Source organism: Tasmannia lanceolata, unplaced genomic scaffold (genome assembly GCF_043159265.1).
Source record: "Tasmannia lanceolata isolate RefF3 unplaced genomic scaffold, GAP_Taslan_0.1 ptg000018l, whole genome shotgun sequence".
NCBI lineage: Eukaryota > Viridiplantae > Streptophyta > Magnoliopsida > Canellales > Winteraceae > Tasmannia > Tasmannia lanceolata.
Window position 1 is genome coordinate 23,202,979 of NW_027518695.1, and position 17,372 is coordinate 23,220,350.

General features: G+C 39.5%; 2 protein-coding genes and 4 non-coding genes across 37 annotated transcripts in view; 5 read left to right on the forward strand and 1 right to left on the reverse strand.

The window, feature by feature from the left end:
• Positions 1 to 4,249: 4,249 nt before the first annotated feature.
• Positions 4,250 to 17,372, forward strand: part of LOC143849831 (uncharacterized) — a 68,654-nt gene continuing 55,531 nt past the window's right edge. For 20 of the 32 annotated variants that reach the window (XM_077359051.1, XM_077359052.1, XM_077359045.1 and 17 more), the window contains exons 1-8: positions 4,253 to 4,358; positions 4,584 to 4,809; positions 5,113 to 5,156; positions 7,680 to 7,745; positions 7,904 to 8,041; positions 8,214 to 8,288; positions 15,548 to 15,636; positions 15,999 to 16,092. In XM_077359051.1, coding sequence (XP_077215166.1) covers positions 15,563 to 15,636; positions 15,999 to 16,092 — 168 coding nt within the window. In that variant the 5' untranslated portion in view covers positions 4,253 to 4,358; positions 4,584 to 4,809; positions 5,113 to 5,156; ... (2 more) ...; positions 8,214 to 8,288; positions 15,548 to 15,562. Of the gene's footprint in view, positions 4,359 to 4,476; positions 4,810 to 5,112; positions 5,157 to 7,679; positions 7,746 to 7,903; positions 8,042 to 8,213; positions 8,289 to 15,547; positions 15,637 to 15,998; positions 16,093 to 17,372 lie in introns of those variants that run through there. The other 12 variants (XM_077359053.1, XM_077359066.1, XM_077359064.1 and 9 more) reach the window with 10 other exon arrangements.
• Positions 8,579 to 9,139, reverse strand: LOC143850200 (uncharacterized). Its single transcript, XM_077359465.1, has one exon. The coding sequence runs from the start codon at positions 9,137 to 9,139 to the stop codon at positions 8,579 to 8,581; it is 561 nt and encodes a 186-aa protein (XP_077215580.1).
• Positions 14,112 to 14,192, forward strand: LOC143852115 (small nucleolar RNA U31b). Its single transcript, XR_013236693.1, has one exon. It is a non-coding gene; the product is annotated as a small nucleolar RNA U31b (small nucleolar RNA).
• LOC143852163 (small nucleolar RNA Z195/SNORD33/SNORD32 family) lies at positions 14,289 to 14,367 on the forward strand. The gene has a single exon (XR_013236728.1). It is a non-coding gene; the product is annotated as a small nucleolar RNA Z195/SNORD33/SNORD32 family (small nucleolar RNA).
• On the forward strand, positions 14,417 to 14,502 carry LOC143852067 (small nucleolar RNA Z196/R39/R59 family). Its single transcript, XR_013236647.1, has one exon. It is a non-coding gene; the product is annotated as a small nucleolar RNA Z196/R39/R59 family (small nucleolar RNA).
• On the forward strand, positions 14,582 to 14,724 carry LOC143852090 (small nucleolar RNA F1/F2/snoR5a). Its single transcript, XR_013236669.1, has one exon. It is a non-coding gene; the product is annotated as a small nucleolar RNA F1/F2/snoR5a (small nucleolar RNA).

A 17,372-nucleotide genomic window follows, 5' to 3' on the forward strand; every position in this document is an offset into this window, starting at 1 on the left:
CTAGTATCAACAACAACACTAGTGTCAAGCTTGCCACCATCACTCTCTACCAATAAAATGATTGTTCCAACAAACTCTCTTGACTGACCATGTAAATCCTCGTATCCACCGTAACCTCTCCTTTCCCTTCTTGTTCGCTAGCCTCATCATCAACCTTTATGGGTGGAGAAGGAGTTGTATGTTTATGGAGAGCTTGACACTAGTGTTTATGGCGAGCCTCATCATCAACACTAGTGTCTTTGCAACTGCATGGTGAGGTAATCAAGATTATCTTTCTGTTTATGGCGAGCCTCCCGTTCTCGGCAATGTTGTGCCATGAATTTTTCCCATCGGTCCTCTTGCTCTCTCTCTCTCTCTCCTCATCATGTTGTCATTGATACTCTACTGGAGCAAAAATCTTCAACAAGCGATCACGGACCTGCTCCCATTGGCGGAATGGAGGTTTGCCCAAGTCACAACGCTCTCTTTCTATGAGCATCCACATGGACTCTGCACTTAGTCTGGCAGTTTCTCTGGCAAGCCGTAATGTCTCATGATGGTTGAAGCCATAGTATCTGTGATACACATCGAGTGCGTCAGCCCAAATCATGCACTCGGTCTCAACATCACCATAGCCATAAATGTGAGGAACAAATGGTGGCTCCATTGCGGAATAAGGAACACCAGTCTATACCTAAGCTTCAATGTTCTTCCATTTCAGCTTAATAAGTAGCTTGTCTTGCATAGAACTAATAGTAGCCAAATAGTTCTGCTAGTGAATCAATGTTGTAGAAACTTCAATATTTAACAAATCCAAGCAGCTGCAAAGTTTCAATAAAGACAGAGATTATAATGGCACCACCACAACAATTCAATCAGCAAGGCTCTTTGTTCAAAATACAGTTGCTGGCCAAGCAGAGTTAAATGACTTTAAGAGCTGCTATGAGCTAAGAGACTTGCTATCAGATTCTTTTCAAATGTCTTGAGAATAGGAAAGGGATCAAGGCTGTTCTCAAAAGGTTCCAACCAAAATGCAACCCAACTGATTCAAATGTGGCAGAATTCTGCTCATGGGAGTGAAAGTCCTTGCTTCTTGAAGTGTAGTCAAATTGTTCTGCACCAGTATCCTTAATATGATTAAGAAAAGAGGAGTCTGAGAATGACCACTGAAATCTTATAGGTCATAGGGGGACTACAGCCATGCTCAAGACCTGGTAGCTTCTTGTCAAACTCATCAAGCATTGAAATTCTGTGGTCCTTGTTCTTGCTGTGAACTTCAAAACTTATATTGTATAACCATATTTTCAGAGTGGAGCCTTTCAATTTTCAACTCTAATATGGAGACAGTTTCAGACCATTCAAAAAACAATAGAGACAGTTTCAGTATAGTGAAGGTCACTGACTAAATCGCACTTGATCAACAGCTTTGTAGTAAGAGCAGAATTTCAGAAAGACTCAGTGCAATGTAAACTAATTCTGATTTCTTCTAACAACTGAACCGCAAGTTTCTGTCAGAGCACCCTTGCAGACTTCTGCTAGCTTGGTGATTATGCTAGAATATCTGTCGGGCACTTGATGAGATGTCACTTCCAAGAGTCTTTTACCCAAGAACTGCAACACAGAATTGGTTCTAAGAGCTGCAACACAGAATTGGTTCAATGCAACTATTCTTTTGCAATTACTAAAATTTAACAGAAAACCCATGCATATGCCTATATTTTAGCTGCCCCTTTCCTTTACAGTCCTAGAGTTTAGCTGCAACTTTGCAATTTCATATTTTTTTACGCTCCCCTTACCACCTTTTGGGTCTACCCAAAACTAACCATTACTGCTTAGTTTCCAACAACTCACCCTATCTTTCATATCCGAAACATTTTCCCTTCGCCTCCCATCAAGACCACACCAAATATCATTACAATTGGTTTCATATTCATTCTCCTACCAGCAACAATTCCCTTCACCACCACCATCAAAAACCATTTTAAGCTGTTACATCACTTGGATTCAGAACCTCTGCTGTGCCGCACACCCTGCACTGCAGTACTATCAGTGCTGCCACCACCGCGTCTGAGTTAATTTGGTATCAAAGATTTCACATGTGCCTCTATATTAAATGCTTCCCATTTTGTTTAGAGAGAGAATGGTGAGAAATGACTCCTTAATGAACCCTCCACTTATTTTGTAAAGAGAGGAATCCCCACATTTGAATGCAGTCTCCTCTCCTCTATCCCTTGATCTCATGAAAAAGAAAAGAAAGAAAGAAAGGGTGTCCTCTTAAGAAGGAACAAGGAAAATCGATTAGAAAAAGCATTCCTCTCCATCTCTCATTCTCCAATATTTTGGAATGATCTCTATCTTCTTATTCTTGAGGTCTTAGTTTTTTTCCAAAGAGAACTTTTCAAAGCGATTTGTTTGGGATAAATAACCTACGCCTATGCCAGCGTTTTAATAAATTCTTGCTAGTTTTGATGTGTCATTTCAAATTAATCAAAAGTAGTCTAAACCAATTATTTGAGATAAGAATTTTTTTAAATGTTGTTATTTCTATAAATCTTTCTTTGGAAAATTAAATGAATTATTTTAAACATGGTATTATTCTTGCAAATATTGCTTTGAGAAATTAAATGAATTATTTTAAATATGTTCTTATTCATTGGAATATTTCTTTGAGAAATCAAATAAATCATTTTAAAAAATGTTATTCTTATGAATATTGCTTTGGAATATTAAACTCTGGATCAAGCATGAAAAATGTATATTTAGAAATGTTAAAACTTGATTTTAAGCAAATGAGATGATCACTTTGGACTACCTGTTGGAATAGTTTTGACATGACATTAAAAACAATATAGAAAAGTTATGTGTCATATTTGTTCTCAAACTAACTAGGTAACTACTACGTGACAGTGGGGCTGCGACACTCTGTGATACTGGACTACATTTGGTGCGCTACTCGCTACTGATATTGTGGCCCTGGTAGGTGATCATGTTTAACCTTATTTTTTCCTACCAGTGGGGTTGTAACACTCGAATTTCTTATGGTACCCTACTTGTCCGTGGGGTTGTGACACTGAAACTACATCTGGTACCCTACTCGTCCGTGGGGTTGTGACACTGAAACTACATTTGGTACCCTACCTGTTGGTGGGGTTGTGGCACTAGTACACGATCACATTTGACCAGTCTTTTCACTTGGCATTAGGGTTAGACATCAGTATTTTGATTATGCATGCTTATTTGATCGGTACCCAACCTATGAATGGGGCTGGACATTGACCGTAGACTGAACTGTTGAGAATGAATTGATTATCTGAATGAATGAGCATAAATGATTGTTTAATTAGTTAAAATGTATAATTGAATGGTGTTTTTAGTCTTGACAGAAATCATGTCACGAAGAATCATGTTTTAGAACCTTTTTTCCTATTTATATGTATACAGGCATGATCCAATTGACATAGGCTTCGTTTACTTGCTGAGCTGTGGAGCTCATTGTTTTATTTTCTTTTTAGACGTTGAGTTGCGGGGTTATGGAAATGTGAGGATTAGACGATTATGAACTAAGACTTGTAAATTTTTCAAGTGTGGGTCACTAGAAGTACATGCCTAATCCATGGGTCTTGGGCCATGAACAAGAAATGAGTCAGGATAATAACCTAAGAGCTGGTTTACTAGTTTTCTCCAAGTAAGATAAAATTTAGTGAATGTTTTATCGTGTCTTTGTTTCATGTTTAAGAGGTCATCAAGTGTGATGTCAGTATCTATGTTATATGAGAAGTGGTCGGTCATATATAAATGGGTGAAAGAAGTGATAAAATGGCGAGGGGGGGAGTTGTATGAACCATGTGAAAGCGAGGTCAATTAAAGTTTGAGGAAAGAGTTATAGTATGAGTGAATCATTATGTTGAAAAGTCATAAATTTTAAGTGATGCCTGTGTTTTCTGTTCCATTATGTAAAGTGAGTTGAGGGATTATAAAGTTAGGTGTGAAGGTCACCGGATAGGGAATAGAACAAATTTAATTTATTGATTCAAATTTAAATTTATTGAACAAATTTAATTTATTAATAATTAAACTATTTAATTATTAATTAAAATAAAAAATAGTGTGTAAAATTAAAAGTATATATATGTATTGTGTAATAACCCACAATGACCAAAATACCCTATAAGAAATTCGTTCCCCTCCTCAAAGAGGAAGGGTATTCTCGTCCCTGCCCAAGATTAGAGATTAGGTCTTCTCTTGTTAGAATAAATACTAAATTAGGTCTAATCTTTCAGAACATATGCAAAACCTAGAGGAACCGGCTGTGTGAGAGGAGAGGAGTGGCGTGGTGAACTGAGGGAGATCGAGTTTAAAGGGCGAAGATCAAGATCAAGGTAAGAACTCTTCCCAAATCTTGAGATCATGTTCTTGGTATAGCAAATGTTGGGGATCCACCTCCCAAACGATTTGATCTATTTATATTTTCTTCTCCGAATGTACTTTCATTCTTAGATCGGTGGTTCTTGGGGTTGTCATGTTTGATCATTTTGATAATTGGAGAAGGAAAAACAAGGTTTTGTTCCTCTAAACCCAAATTTATTCATGGAGAGTTTTGGCAGAACTCTGGCGATGTTCTCGGCCTCTTTCGAAGTTCTTCGCTCTAAGCTTTCCAACGAGCCCATCCGCACCCAATTCCTATGTGAAATGATCAAGTTTGAGCCATTTTTGTGCCAAAACTGTGAAGAATCTCATTTCGGGAAAAACGGGGCCCTCACAGGGGCGAACGACCAGTAAATCGGCGGGTCTGATCTCAGACGGACTCCCCACAAAAATCCTGGACGTCCGGTATGGCAGTTTTTCCTCTCGGCAGCTCAAATTCAGAAATTCATAACTTCTTCGTTTCTTGTCATTTTCCGATGTTCTTGTACTCTCCAAACATGCCAGAAACACGTAATTTCTGTTCAAAATGGTTTTAAAAATGCTTGAGGACTTTATAAAGAGATTAATTTCAAAATAGTAAGAGGAACCCTAGTTTGGTTTACCAATCTCTTCGCGATTAAACACCATAGGGTGGCTCGTGTCTCTAAGAGGTTACATATAACATTATTTGGCATGTTCATGATTATTTGAGTGATGATTTGATGCCAGGTGATTGACTTCGAGTCCGAAGAGGTTGGAACTTCACTTTTGAGGTATGTTTAATGTTGGATCTGTGATTGACCTATATCCTATAATGAACCCTGGACTGTTTTGAACATTGATTGGGTGACGATGTGTTAGGAGCATTCTTTGGTGGGTATTTCCACCACAATAATTTCACATGCATGCCAATGTGAAATTATCAGGTTCTATTATTGAGAAATCCATGTTCCTACACATTGTTGATTCTGATTTGTTACGTCACCGTTCATGATACATATTTCTATTGTCACTTGTACACATGGAATCATCTTTCATGTTGTGTGTTGCATGGGTAGTATTGTTGTTTTATGTTTGACACTCGATATACTTTGGTCGGGCCTTAGTGGTCTGTGCGGTATACTTGGATATTTGGATACCTGGGATGCTTTGGTCAGGTCCTCGTGGTTTGTGTGGTATTCTCTGTATTCGGATGGCGGTATTCTCAGGTTGATTTGTTCGGGCTCTAGTTGTCTGTGCGGTATACCTGACATGTGGGTTGCTTTGGTCGAGCCCTAGTGGCTTGTGCTGTATACCCTACATATTGAATACTGGAGATGGTGCCTCCATGGGTTGGGTACCCAGGTGGAGTTATGAGATTATCATATTGTTCTTGCCTTGCTCGTTTTGAGGGAGCAAGGGGTTGAGAATTGAGGGAGCAAGGGGTTGAGCATTTGATATTTAAAGTCATTATTCTCTCATGTTTATCTTATCATTGCACTTGTTTATTATTCTATCTGGTGATTCGGTGTTTGTTTCGTTCGGTTCGAGGGAGCAAAGGTCTTGTGGATGTTGGATATTTACACTGTTGTTCTCTCACGATTAGTTTAACATTACACTTGTTGGTTATTGAATTCTCGTGACCTTTGTTATTTTATGGCATCCCCGTATCCGTCATTGATCCTCATATAAACGTACAAGGATGTTAGCTAACTGTTGATAATATCTTGAAGATCCTGAAAGTTAGCTGAGACCATAGTCGTGAGGTTGGAGATCGAGCGTCGTTGATATCGTTGGATTAGTTTTGTTTCTCTTATTATCTTTTCGTGAGTACTTTGAGAACTCTGTAATAATTGGTTACTCTATTTGGGTTGCGTTATTAGAAAAACATTATTATTATTTGTCCTTTTGGATTTCAGTTGGTTTGTTAGCGAAATAGTAGTTGATGGAATAAAATAAAGCATTTATGCCTTGTGGATTATTCTAGTGTACTTTTGCCTTTCATATCCGTGAGATAGCTTCCAGGTATGCGGCGTTGTCCCATGTCGTGGTATATTTTGGTTTTGGGCATTGCAGTATCACTCAAGGTTTATACGGAGCAAGAATAAATGAAAAGTTGTTATATAAATGGAAAAATTACAATATTTGCATATGTGATGATCTAGTTGAAGTATATATGGATTTAATGAATATAACAAGTAAACTCTGAAATAATAAAAGAGAGAGTAAGATCCTCCCCCATTCTTTCAATTTATCGGCATGATCGTTGATAGCGGATCCTTCGTAAGTGGATGGAGTAGTGAGGTGGGCCGCAGAGGCCCTTTGTGAAGATCATGTGGATGGATATCAGCAATGAGACGCTGTCTCGATTTGAGATTATAGAAAAATATAACAAGAAAATGCAATTGTAGCAGGCTTTTACCCCTATTTTTGTCTCTTTGTTATGGGAGTATGTGTGGAGTGGAGACAAAGAGATAGAAAGAAAGAGGTAGTGTTAGCTAAAATAAGGACAACTTTTAATATGTTTGGGGTGTCGAGCCAAAAATGGGAAGTTTTGGATATAAAATATTTATAAGATGTGTGGTTGTATGAGGTGGAAAGAAGGGAACTAGAAGTAGTATTCTAGGAATGATATCTCTGATTAGGTTTTACAAATATAGAAAAAACTTATTTATTTGCATTTTTTATATATTTATAGGTTTTTAAATCTAGGTGTTTACAAGAAAGTGTGGATTTTGTGCTGACTTTTGATTTTTTTAAAAATTTTTGATGCTTCATCATCCGCGTTTAGTAATTGCAATAATATCGAAATACTACGAAGGTGCAATCTATTCGGAGAGGGTGCAATTCACATGTGAGTTTGAAGTCCAATTATAATCAAATCTAGTTCGATTTCAAATTTACTCAGAAATTGCACCTACAATCCAGCTAGATTACATACTCATACTAGCCACAAACAAATATAAGTCCTATGATTAAACATCTTACATTTGAATAAACTGTAATTCGCATCTTCATTGTCTTATCCTCAAAGAAATTTTGTGTGCACGTTGGTATAGCCAACAAAAAGTACCTTATTTCAAGATTCAGCACTTATGATAATATTTTGATCTTTATTCTTGTTGAAAGTTAAATAACCAAATCTATCATCTGTAAAATACCCCAAAACTTGTAGGGTATTTCGGTCCCACACTCTTATGTAATTTTTTAAAGATAGAAGGGTATTTCAGTCAGTTTTGGAAAATTAGGTTAGGTTAACCTAATTATGACTATAAATACTAACTTTTCTGTAAATTTCTTATTTTCTCCAACTACAGAAACCTTAAATCTAGAGAGGAGAGCCTTAGAGCCGAAGAATCGAATGTCAGAGAGCATCGACTAAGGTAAGTGAGCGAAAGGATTTCAGATTCTACTGTTTACTATTAAGATTGAGAAGAATAGAAATTTTTAGGGAAGAAAAGCTATGGTTTCTTATTTTGATCCCATTGACCGGCATGAATCCGGTGAGCCTATTGATCTCGTTGTGCCCTCTTGTCATCAGCTCCAACGAGAAAGTTATGGCCTTTGAAGTGTTGAAACAGGGGGAAATCCACAACTCGGACCAAAACCTAAAATTGTCCGTCTGTCGATCGATGGAATGCTAGGTCGACCGAGGATCGGCCGGGCAGTAGACAAAGAGGTACTGTTTTTATAATATTTTTTGATCAGTCGACCAAACAAGTGCCGAACTAGAGGAGTCTCTTGGGCAAGCTTTTTGGTCAATTTAACAACACAAACTCATTCACTTGCCTTTAAATAGAGTGTTTAATGCTCTTAATTGTACTTTAGTGACAAGAGATATTGTTTGATAGGGTAATCGATTCCAATCATCGAGGGATTTGAAGAAGAGCTTTCTTTGAAGGACTATTTGGTTCTATAGAAAGAAGGTAAGTGGTTCTACCTCTTACTTAGTTGTTTCTCATAAACTACCCCTAGAACTACTGTTAATCATTGTCGGATAATTATTATTTGGTTTTGAAACGATCTTTCCTTTAAAAATCTATTGTCCTTATGGTATTTGAAAAGTGTTTCCAACATAGGAATTCTTTTTTTTTTTTTGAAATGATAATATATTAAAAAAGGGGATCCGAGATGGACCACCAGAGATACATAGAGAAAACGAAAATATTAATACAGCAAAAACAGGGAAATAAACATAAAAAACATCCCCCACTTCTCACGGAGGAAGGAAGTCGAACCACTCCAGCCCCTCTCTTAAAACACCAGATTTAGCGAGGGAATCCGCTTCCCCATTTGCTCCGCGCCTAACATACTTACAAACCAAAGAAGACTCTGAGATAAGGTCGTGAATTTCCTCAAAATAACTTAAAAATCTCCATGGAGGAGCCACTCTCCCCGATAACCATCCGATAACATTTGAAGAGCCTCCTTCCACAATTTTCCTGTGATAAGAATCAACACTTAGACGCTTAATCCCCTGATATGCAGCCCTTACTTCCGCTTCCGACGAATCAGTTATTCCAAGCGGCCCTGCAAAAGCCCACGATACTCCCCCTCGGGAATCCTTAGAAAGGCCTCCAATCCCAGCTGGACCCGGATTCCCAAAACATGACCCATCAAAATTTAATTTAATAAAGCCTTCAGGGGGAGCTTCCCAACTCAGCTTTCTCTTTTCTCTTCTCATACCTTCGGAGCACACCATGCGCCATCCCTCCCAAAGATCGAAAGCTGAGACGAACTTAAACAAAGGAATGTTTTTTACCCAAAAAATAACCATCGCTATGATTTTATTATATAACAAATATGTTGACTTTGCCGATCCTTCGAAAACTCTCGAGTTTCGTTCCTTCCAAATGACCCACCATAGTGCTAACAGACATAACCTCCAAAGCATCTTACCTTTTTTCTTCCAGGGCACAAAATCCCAACTCGAGAAGAGATCAGCTAAAGTCTTGGGGAAGACCCAAGAAATTCCAAACCTGCCCAAAATTAAAGCCCAAATCGCCCTTGATATCTTGCAATGGATAAAAAGGTGGTCGATCGATTCCCCATCCTCCAGACAAAGCGAGCAATGATCCACTAGGCACATACCCTGTTTTCTTAGAAAATCAATGGTCTGAATCCTCCCATTGCACACTGACCAACTAAAGAAAAAGACCGATGGGGGCCCCATAAACTTTCAAACAGCAGCAAAACTAGGGGATCCAGAAACTGGCAGAAGCTGATAGTAAAAGGATTTCACGGAAAAAATGCCAGACGGATTCCAAATCCAGATCCTTTTGTCCACCCCACTTTTTTTAATATAACACCCCTCAATAATATGAAGCAACTGAGAGATATCCGCTAATTCTTGCTCAAAAAAATTTCTTCTGAAACGAGGGAACCATATTACCCGATTGTGAATTCTTTCAAAGCACTCAGCTACCGTCACGTCTTTGACCAAGGCCACTGAGAACAATCCAGGGAAGAGCACCGCCAAAGGTTCGGTGGAACACCATGAGTCCAACCAAAATTTGATGCGATCTCCTGTGTATACTTTAAACCGGATTCCCGCCTCAAAATTTTGCTTGAGCCTCAAAATATTACGCCAAATGGTCCTTCCTTTCTTACCATACTTATCATCCGAACACCAGTTACCTTGTATCAACCCATACTTGCTCCCAACAACTTTCACCCATAGCGAAGATTGTTCCACACCAAAGCGCTATAGCCATTTGCCCAAAAGAGCACGATTGAACTCTCTTAAACGCCGGATCCCCAGCCCTCCATTCTTTATAGGGATACAAACCTTATCCCACTTTACTAAAGGGATTCCTCCTTTCGAATTTGACCCACCCCACAGAAATCTTCTTTGAATCATTTCGATTTTCAAAATAACACTCACCGGGCAGCTAAATAGTGACAGATAGCAAACAGGTATGTTAGCCAAAACTGCTTTGACTAAAACTAACCTTCCTCCTTTCGACACAAGGTTTCTTTTCCAGGTTTCCAACCTTCTTTCTATTCTCTCTACAATAGGATTCCAGATCTCTTTTCCCGGCTTTCCAACCCCCAGAGGGAGTCCAAGATACGATGAAGGAAAAGTCTCCAACATGCATCCCATCACATTTGCAAAATCGATAGCTACTGATGGAAGAATATTTATAGCAAACAAGCTGGATTTCTGGAAATTTGATCGTTGACCAGTAATCAACTCAGCATCTTAGCAAAGCCTTCAAATTTAAAATCTTCACTCTGACAGGGGCACAGAACAATAAGGTATCGTCAGCGAATTGCAGAAGCGACACTTCGACTCTGTCACGACCAATGATAAAGCCCTCCAACAGCCCCCTCCTGCTTCCTTTTACCATCAGCCTATTGAAAGTCTCCGCAATAATTAGAAAAAGAAAAGGAGATAGAGGATCCCCCTGCCTTAACCCTCTGGAGGATTTAAAAAAACCTTTTGGCGACCCATTTACCAGGACAGAAAACCATGCGGAGGAAATGCATTGCCTCATCCACCTTCTCCATCGGTTTCCAAAACCCATTCTCCCTAGAAGATAATCCAGACACTCCCAGTCCACTCTATCATAAGCTTTCTCCATGTCGAGCTTACATAATACTCCCTCGGATCCATCTCTTGAATAGGTGTCAATGACTTCATTCGCAATTAACGAGCAATTCAGGATTTGCCTGTTACTAACAAAAGCACTCTGAGTATCTGAGATTACAAATGGGAGCACGACTTTAAACCTGTCAGCTAACACCTTGGCTAACACCTTGTAGAGGCATCCAATTAGGCTGATTGGACGAAAATCAGTCACCCTGGATGCCCCTTTAACTTTGGGGATTAATGTTATGAAGGTAGCCCCTGTGCTCCTATCAAGACCCATACCTTCAAAGAACTCCTTGAAGAAGCGAAGGATATCCCTTTTAACAACCGGCCAACAAGATTGGAAGAAGGCTAAGCAGAAACCATCTGGACCAGGCGCTTTGTCGTTGGGCATTGAGAATAAACCTTTCGCAATTTCCTCTTCCGTGAAGGGTTGTTCCAAACTCGAACTGGCTTCCAGATTTAAGCTATTAAAGTCCACACCTTCCGGAATAGGACGTAAAGATCCTTCTGAAGCATATAACTTAGCATAAAATTCAACTATAGCTGAGGAGACCTCTTCTTTAGAATTCGGCATAATGTCATTCACCGAAATAGACTCGATTCTATTTGATCTTCTTCTAACACTAGCCATCGCATGAAAGTAAGCCGAATTATCGCCCTCCTTCAGCCATCTCACCCTTGATCTTTGTCTCCAAGAAATCTCTTCCCGCAGCAGCAACCCTTTATGTTCCTGTTTGACTTTTCCCAATTCTTCCCACTCGACCTCTGAGCTTAACCCACATTCCTCCAAAGCTATTAGTTCTTTAAGACGGTTTTCCAACCACAACTCTCTACCTTGATTCAGATGATTTTGTTCCTTAGACCAAACTTTTAAGTTCTGCTTAACAAACCTAAGTTTTTTTCCTATCACCACATCTGCAGGCCCCTCCACATTACATGAAGACCACCAATTTCCCAATCGATCCTCCATGTTTGGACATTTAAGCCAAGCCATTTCGAATCTAAAACGAGGAGGACCCCAAGACTCTAATCGCGGGTCAAGAAGGAGAGGGCAATGATCCGATACTGAATGCACCAGAGCTCTGGAAAAACTCTCAGGGGCCAGACCCATCCACTCAGTACTTACAAGGAACCTATCCAACCTACTTCTGCTAGTGCCCCTCGACCAAGTAAAAGGAGTGCCCGACATAGCAATATCAATAAGTTCAAATTTTGCAATGAACTCGGCAAACGCTTTTATGTTTATGTTAGATCTCTCACATCCCATTCTTTCTCCCACCTCTTTAACCTCATTGAAGTCCCCCCCCCCCCAATACACCATGGAATGGACCAAAACTCCCTAACCTTCTCCAATTCTTCCCAAAACAGACTTTTTCCGCTCTAAGGACCGGCCCATAAACCCCTGAAAACACCCACATCGAATTATCCTCCTTTTTTAAGACTACCGACAGAAAGAACCTACCCCTCCATACATCCTGAAGCCTCCAAACATTTTCATTCCATGTTACTAAAATCCCACCTGAGGCTCTAGATGATCCCACAAAAGAAAAGTCCCAAACCCTTGCACGCCTAGACCTTGCACAACTCTTCGATTTACAACCTCCATTTTTGTTTCCTGTAAACAAATAAGATCCGGTTTTAGTTTTCGAACCAACTCCTTAACGTGCGGTACATTTGGTTGCATGAAAATTGACTTAACTCAACTCAACTCAACTACGCCTTTGTCCCAAACTAGTTGGGGTCGGCTATGAAAATTGACTTACGTAGGATAAAAATATGGGTTTTTTGCCAAATGTCATTGAATGTCCATTCGCACACAAGGGGCTGTAAAATGGTGCATGCTCGTGATGTCTGGCATGGGGGTACCGCCCTTGATTTGATCCACAGCCTCTTAAAAGTGGGCTGCCGTTGGATCAAATATCAAGGGCGGTACTGGCCACACAGGACTTAAGCTCGGGCACCATAGAAAAACTCAGGAAAAAAAAGTTTTGGGATCCAACTTATTTGCTGTTGCCTCCATCAATGAAGGAAGGGCATCGTACTGGCTCAAGTCAATCAAATCAATCTCTTATCTCGGGGGTGATCAGAAAACGTAAGGGCGCTTACGCCCTGTATTGTAAAGGGAAAACGTAAGTGCGCTAGCACCATTACTAGTAAAGGGGCTTGAAAGCTTACGTTTGCTGCTTGAAAGCCGTAGTTTGCTCCGTAGTTTGTTGCATCTAGTTATTTAGATGATCTAAACTATTCATTGGTTGGTCTCATGATAGATAAGTTAAAGGGCAGCCCAATGCACAAGGCTCCGGCCATTGCTGAGTCTGGGAGGGGCGGAGCCCGGAGGAGGGCTAGATAGATAGGTTGTGCGGTTAGGATCATTCTACGGAGAATATTTTTGGGCCACAACCTATCAGACAACAAATGAATGGCTTAGATCATCCAAATATGACAGAGAGGGCTCGTATAGCAAGTGAATAGCGAAATGGAACCGAGCGGGATGATCCTAACTGTCCAATCGGCAAACTTTTGAGGACTCGATTCCAACCCGTTCGATAGACTATTGAGGATCCGAACCAAACTCATATAAATAGAAAGCAAAATCCTAGAAACCACAAACCCTAATTTTCTCCTTTAAAAACCCTCCGCCTTTCCTTCTCCTATCACTCTAATTTCACCTCACCAGTCATCCCTGCGCTGGGCCTAGCCTTTCTCCTCTCGTCCTCTACTCCGTTATTCCCATGTTCTTAACCCTAATCCGTCGCTGATTTGAGCAATTTCTTTGAGAAATTTGTTAGTTTTCATATTACTTCGTCTCCTTTCTTCGGTTTTATCTAATCTTCTCTCTTTTTTTCCAGCGATTTCTCTTTCCATTGAAGAATTTTTTCTAAGGCCTTGAAACTATTATCCTGAAAAAGAGGGAAAATTAGTGGAAACCGATTTTAAGTAGATTTTAGTTTCCGAATGCGATGCCTCATCAACAGGAGATCCTAGTTCCCTATCCCTAAATCTTCATCAACGAAGAATTTTTCTTGGTAAATCTCATGATTTCTTGCTCTGTTTTTCATCAGTTAGGGCATCTTATTTTTTCTTTGAAGAAAAGAAACTCTTTTACTAAAGATAATAATCCATCTAATCTCAGATCTTTTATTTTCGTATTTACGAATGTGATGATAGTTATTGTCGCCCCAGTCTTACACGCATCAATCGATGCCATATGGTGATCGACTAGATTATCTGATTCCTAAAATAAAATCTCATCTTTTTTTCTTTTTTGAATTTTCTTTGATTTTTCCAATCTATGAACCGATGTGTTTGTGTTCAGATCTTCAACAATGCAGAGAGGCGTGATGATACCTATCCATTTTAGTCTGTACACCGCGTGATGAATATTTACATGCACTACCATCTGATCTCTCCTGCATCAAATTTTTCATCAGTTTTTTATTTAATTTTAAATTAAAAAAGCGCATTCGATGATGAAAATATGAAATTATTGCCGAGTTTGGCTATGATTAATTTCATTAAATCACCATCTTTCGGCTGAGAATGCACTAATTATATTATCTATTGTGAAACTTCAGCGTTTTTTGTTTATTTATTTTGAAGTCTCTTGTATTTCATTTCTGATCGAGTTGCCTTTTGGTATCTGATGCCCTGTCTGAATGTTTGTAGCTGGGCTTCTCGTAAAAAAGGCAGAAATGAAAATAAAACAGGCCTTGCGACACTGGTTGCTTCTCATAAGCTTCCTGTTACTTTTTTTCCTGTTTACATTGCATATCAAAATCTATTTCAAGCATTATAATGAGCTCTTTGATTATTGAGCGTCTGGGCATTGTTGAAGGAGAAAAAAGCTAGCCATTACCTTCTATATCCCTTACCGTATGCTCCGAGTGATGGAATTACACCTTTGCCCTTGTTAGGGTTGACCTCTTTATCTACGGTGGACCAGTGTTTGTGACATCTGAGGCAAATCACCGTAAACCTGAAATTCAGGAATCGACATCTGCCACATACCCAGTCACTCAGATTCTGTTCTCTCATCTTGCTAGCCGTGTCAATCTTTCTATCCTTCGTTGAAATGTTCCATTCGGGTTGTATTTCCATCGCCGTAGAGTGGTGGCTACCACATTTCTCCTTCGGATTGTGTCTTCCCTGGCTGGAAGAATCAGGAGGACTATCTTGGACGACAGGGTCCGTCGCTTACTATCCTCTTCTGCAATTTTGTTTTCCTGCTCTACCTGCAACACACTCTCCATCCTGCTTGAAACCCTCCTTCTTCAAGTACTCAATCAGGATCTTCTCTACGTCTGTTTCCTTCATTCAGTCCTCACACAACATGAGAATATGTTGTTTGCTTTTTTCCTGTGTTTTTACTCCAGTACTTATTAATGACTTATTACAGAAAGACTATTTTATGACAAATAACCAACATTGTCCACTTCAGTTACACCATGCAGTTTTAAATTTTCTTTTGCATTGAGTCATTGACATATATTGCGCTTTGGGCTACATGACTTTGATTCTTTTATTTTATTTTAATTTATTCTTCTGCTCGCAAAATTTTGCTATTCATAGTTGTGCACTTCTTGTTTGCAGTCAATAGAAGGCTTGATGAGTGGGTTATGCTTGAGCAGCTTGATCTTGATTCAGTGGAGACTTATGTTGATGAAAAGGTGGAGGACAAGGTATTGCCTATATCATTTTGTTCTAGTTTCAAATGCAGATTATATTGTTTGTAGGATACTCATATTTCGACTATTGTATATAATGGCAAGTTGAGATTTCTAATTTCTTTCACTTGCATCACTATGTGGTCTATTTGGGGGCATATTTAAGTACACACTACTTCGTACTGCATGCCATTTCTGTGTTTGGGTAGGCGATTTTGGGGACCATTCCTCCTGATTACATTTAACTTTCGGACTGCCACTTGTTATCTCAGTTCTACTGTATCCACCTCTTTTGTTTTCTATTTTTTCATTCTCTATATCTGGATATACTGCTCTTTTGGTTTGCATCTCATAGGAAAAGATTTTTATTTCTACAGCTTGGAAGAAGTTTCTTACACATGGTCTTTTCAGGCAACAAGCTTGAAAATGACGCGTCATCAGAAACGCAAAATTGATGAGACACATGTGAAGGTACACTTCTATAAATGCATTTATTGAGTTTTTTTTTTTTCTAAAAAAATACATTTATTGAGGTTCTTGATTGTATTATTTATTTCATTTGATTTCATAGCATCATACTATCTTGTACTTATTTTACTTCACTTTTTCTTTCTAAAAATTTAATGAGGGTTGTTGATTTAGTTTCGTTAACGCCATGTCTATTTTATTTTTTTATGACATAGGGTATCCCCACCCCCTTTTTTAGGTCAGGCTATTCCCTATGGATGCTCGCAATCACATGTAAACCACCCGCATCGGGGTAAGCCCGTGGGGATTCGAACTCTCGTCACTTGGGAGCACACCCATGACAGCCAAAGCCCCACACACGTACGGGTTATGGCTTCTTTATTCTCAGATCCTCTGCAGTCCAGGTGGCTATTATCCACGTTCCCATGATTGGCAACAATTGTAACACATTCTTGAATCACTCCAAACATAACAACTACTTGATAATTCAATCCCATTCCATTGATTGTGTTCATTAAAGGTGAACATGCCCCGATAAGATTTTCAATAATAGCCCATCCCTTTAGGTTCTAAGGTATGCACATTCTCGTACACGTTCATTAGGTGCCAACGTAGCATGTAGCTTACTTGGCGCAGCCCGCGCAGACTGCAATTTGGTAATTCCGCTATCTGTGACCAATAGAAGCCAAAATGGATGTAAACAGATTCGTTGGATCAAGTTGATCTCTATTGTAAACATGCCACCTGCATGAGTCTGGTTTCACTGACGCCTCTAGAATGTATCTCAGAAGTGTTGATCATGGGTTGATTAGAGTCTTTTTTAAATAACTAGTATTCCAGCCCATACTATCCATCGGTGTAAGATGGTGAACCAAACCCAAATGCGTTGGTTTGGGTAGAGATGGTGGACCCCTGCCCGTCAAAGCATGAGGTGTAAATGGTAGGCCTCATCACATAAAAAACACAAGGTGTGAAACGGTGGGACCATCACATTAGTAACATGAGGTATAAATCCCTGGTGTGCAGGGGTACTGTAAGGCTGGGCTTAGGGCTCACCAAGTGGGGGTTCCAAATCATGAATCATCGGGGGTACATTTGGTTGCATGAAAATTGACTTAACTCAACTCAACTCAACTATGCCTTTGTCCCAAACTAGTTGGGGTCGGCTATGAAAATTGACTTACGTAGGATAAAAATATGGGTTTTTTTCCAAATGTCATTGAATGTCCATTCGCACACAAGGGGGCTGTAAAATGGTGCATGCTCGTGATGTCTGGCATGGG

Excerpts from the sequence above, each read along its gene's own strand:
- LOC143850200 (XM_077359465.1), bottom strand. The coding sequence starts at position 9,139 with ATGGTTATTTTTTGGGTAAAAAACATTCCTTTGTTTAAGTTCGTCTCA.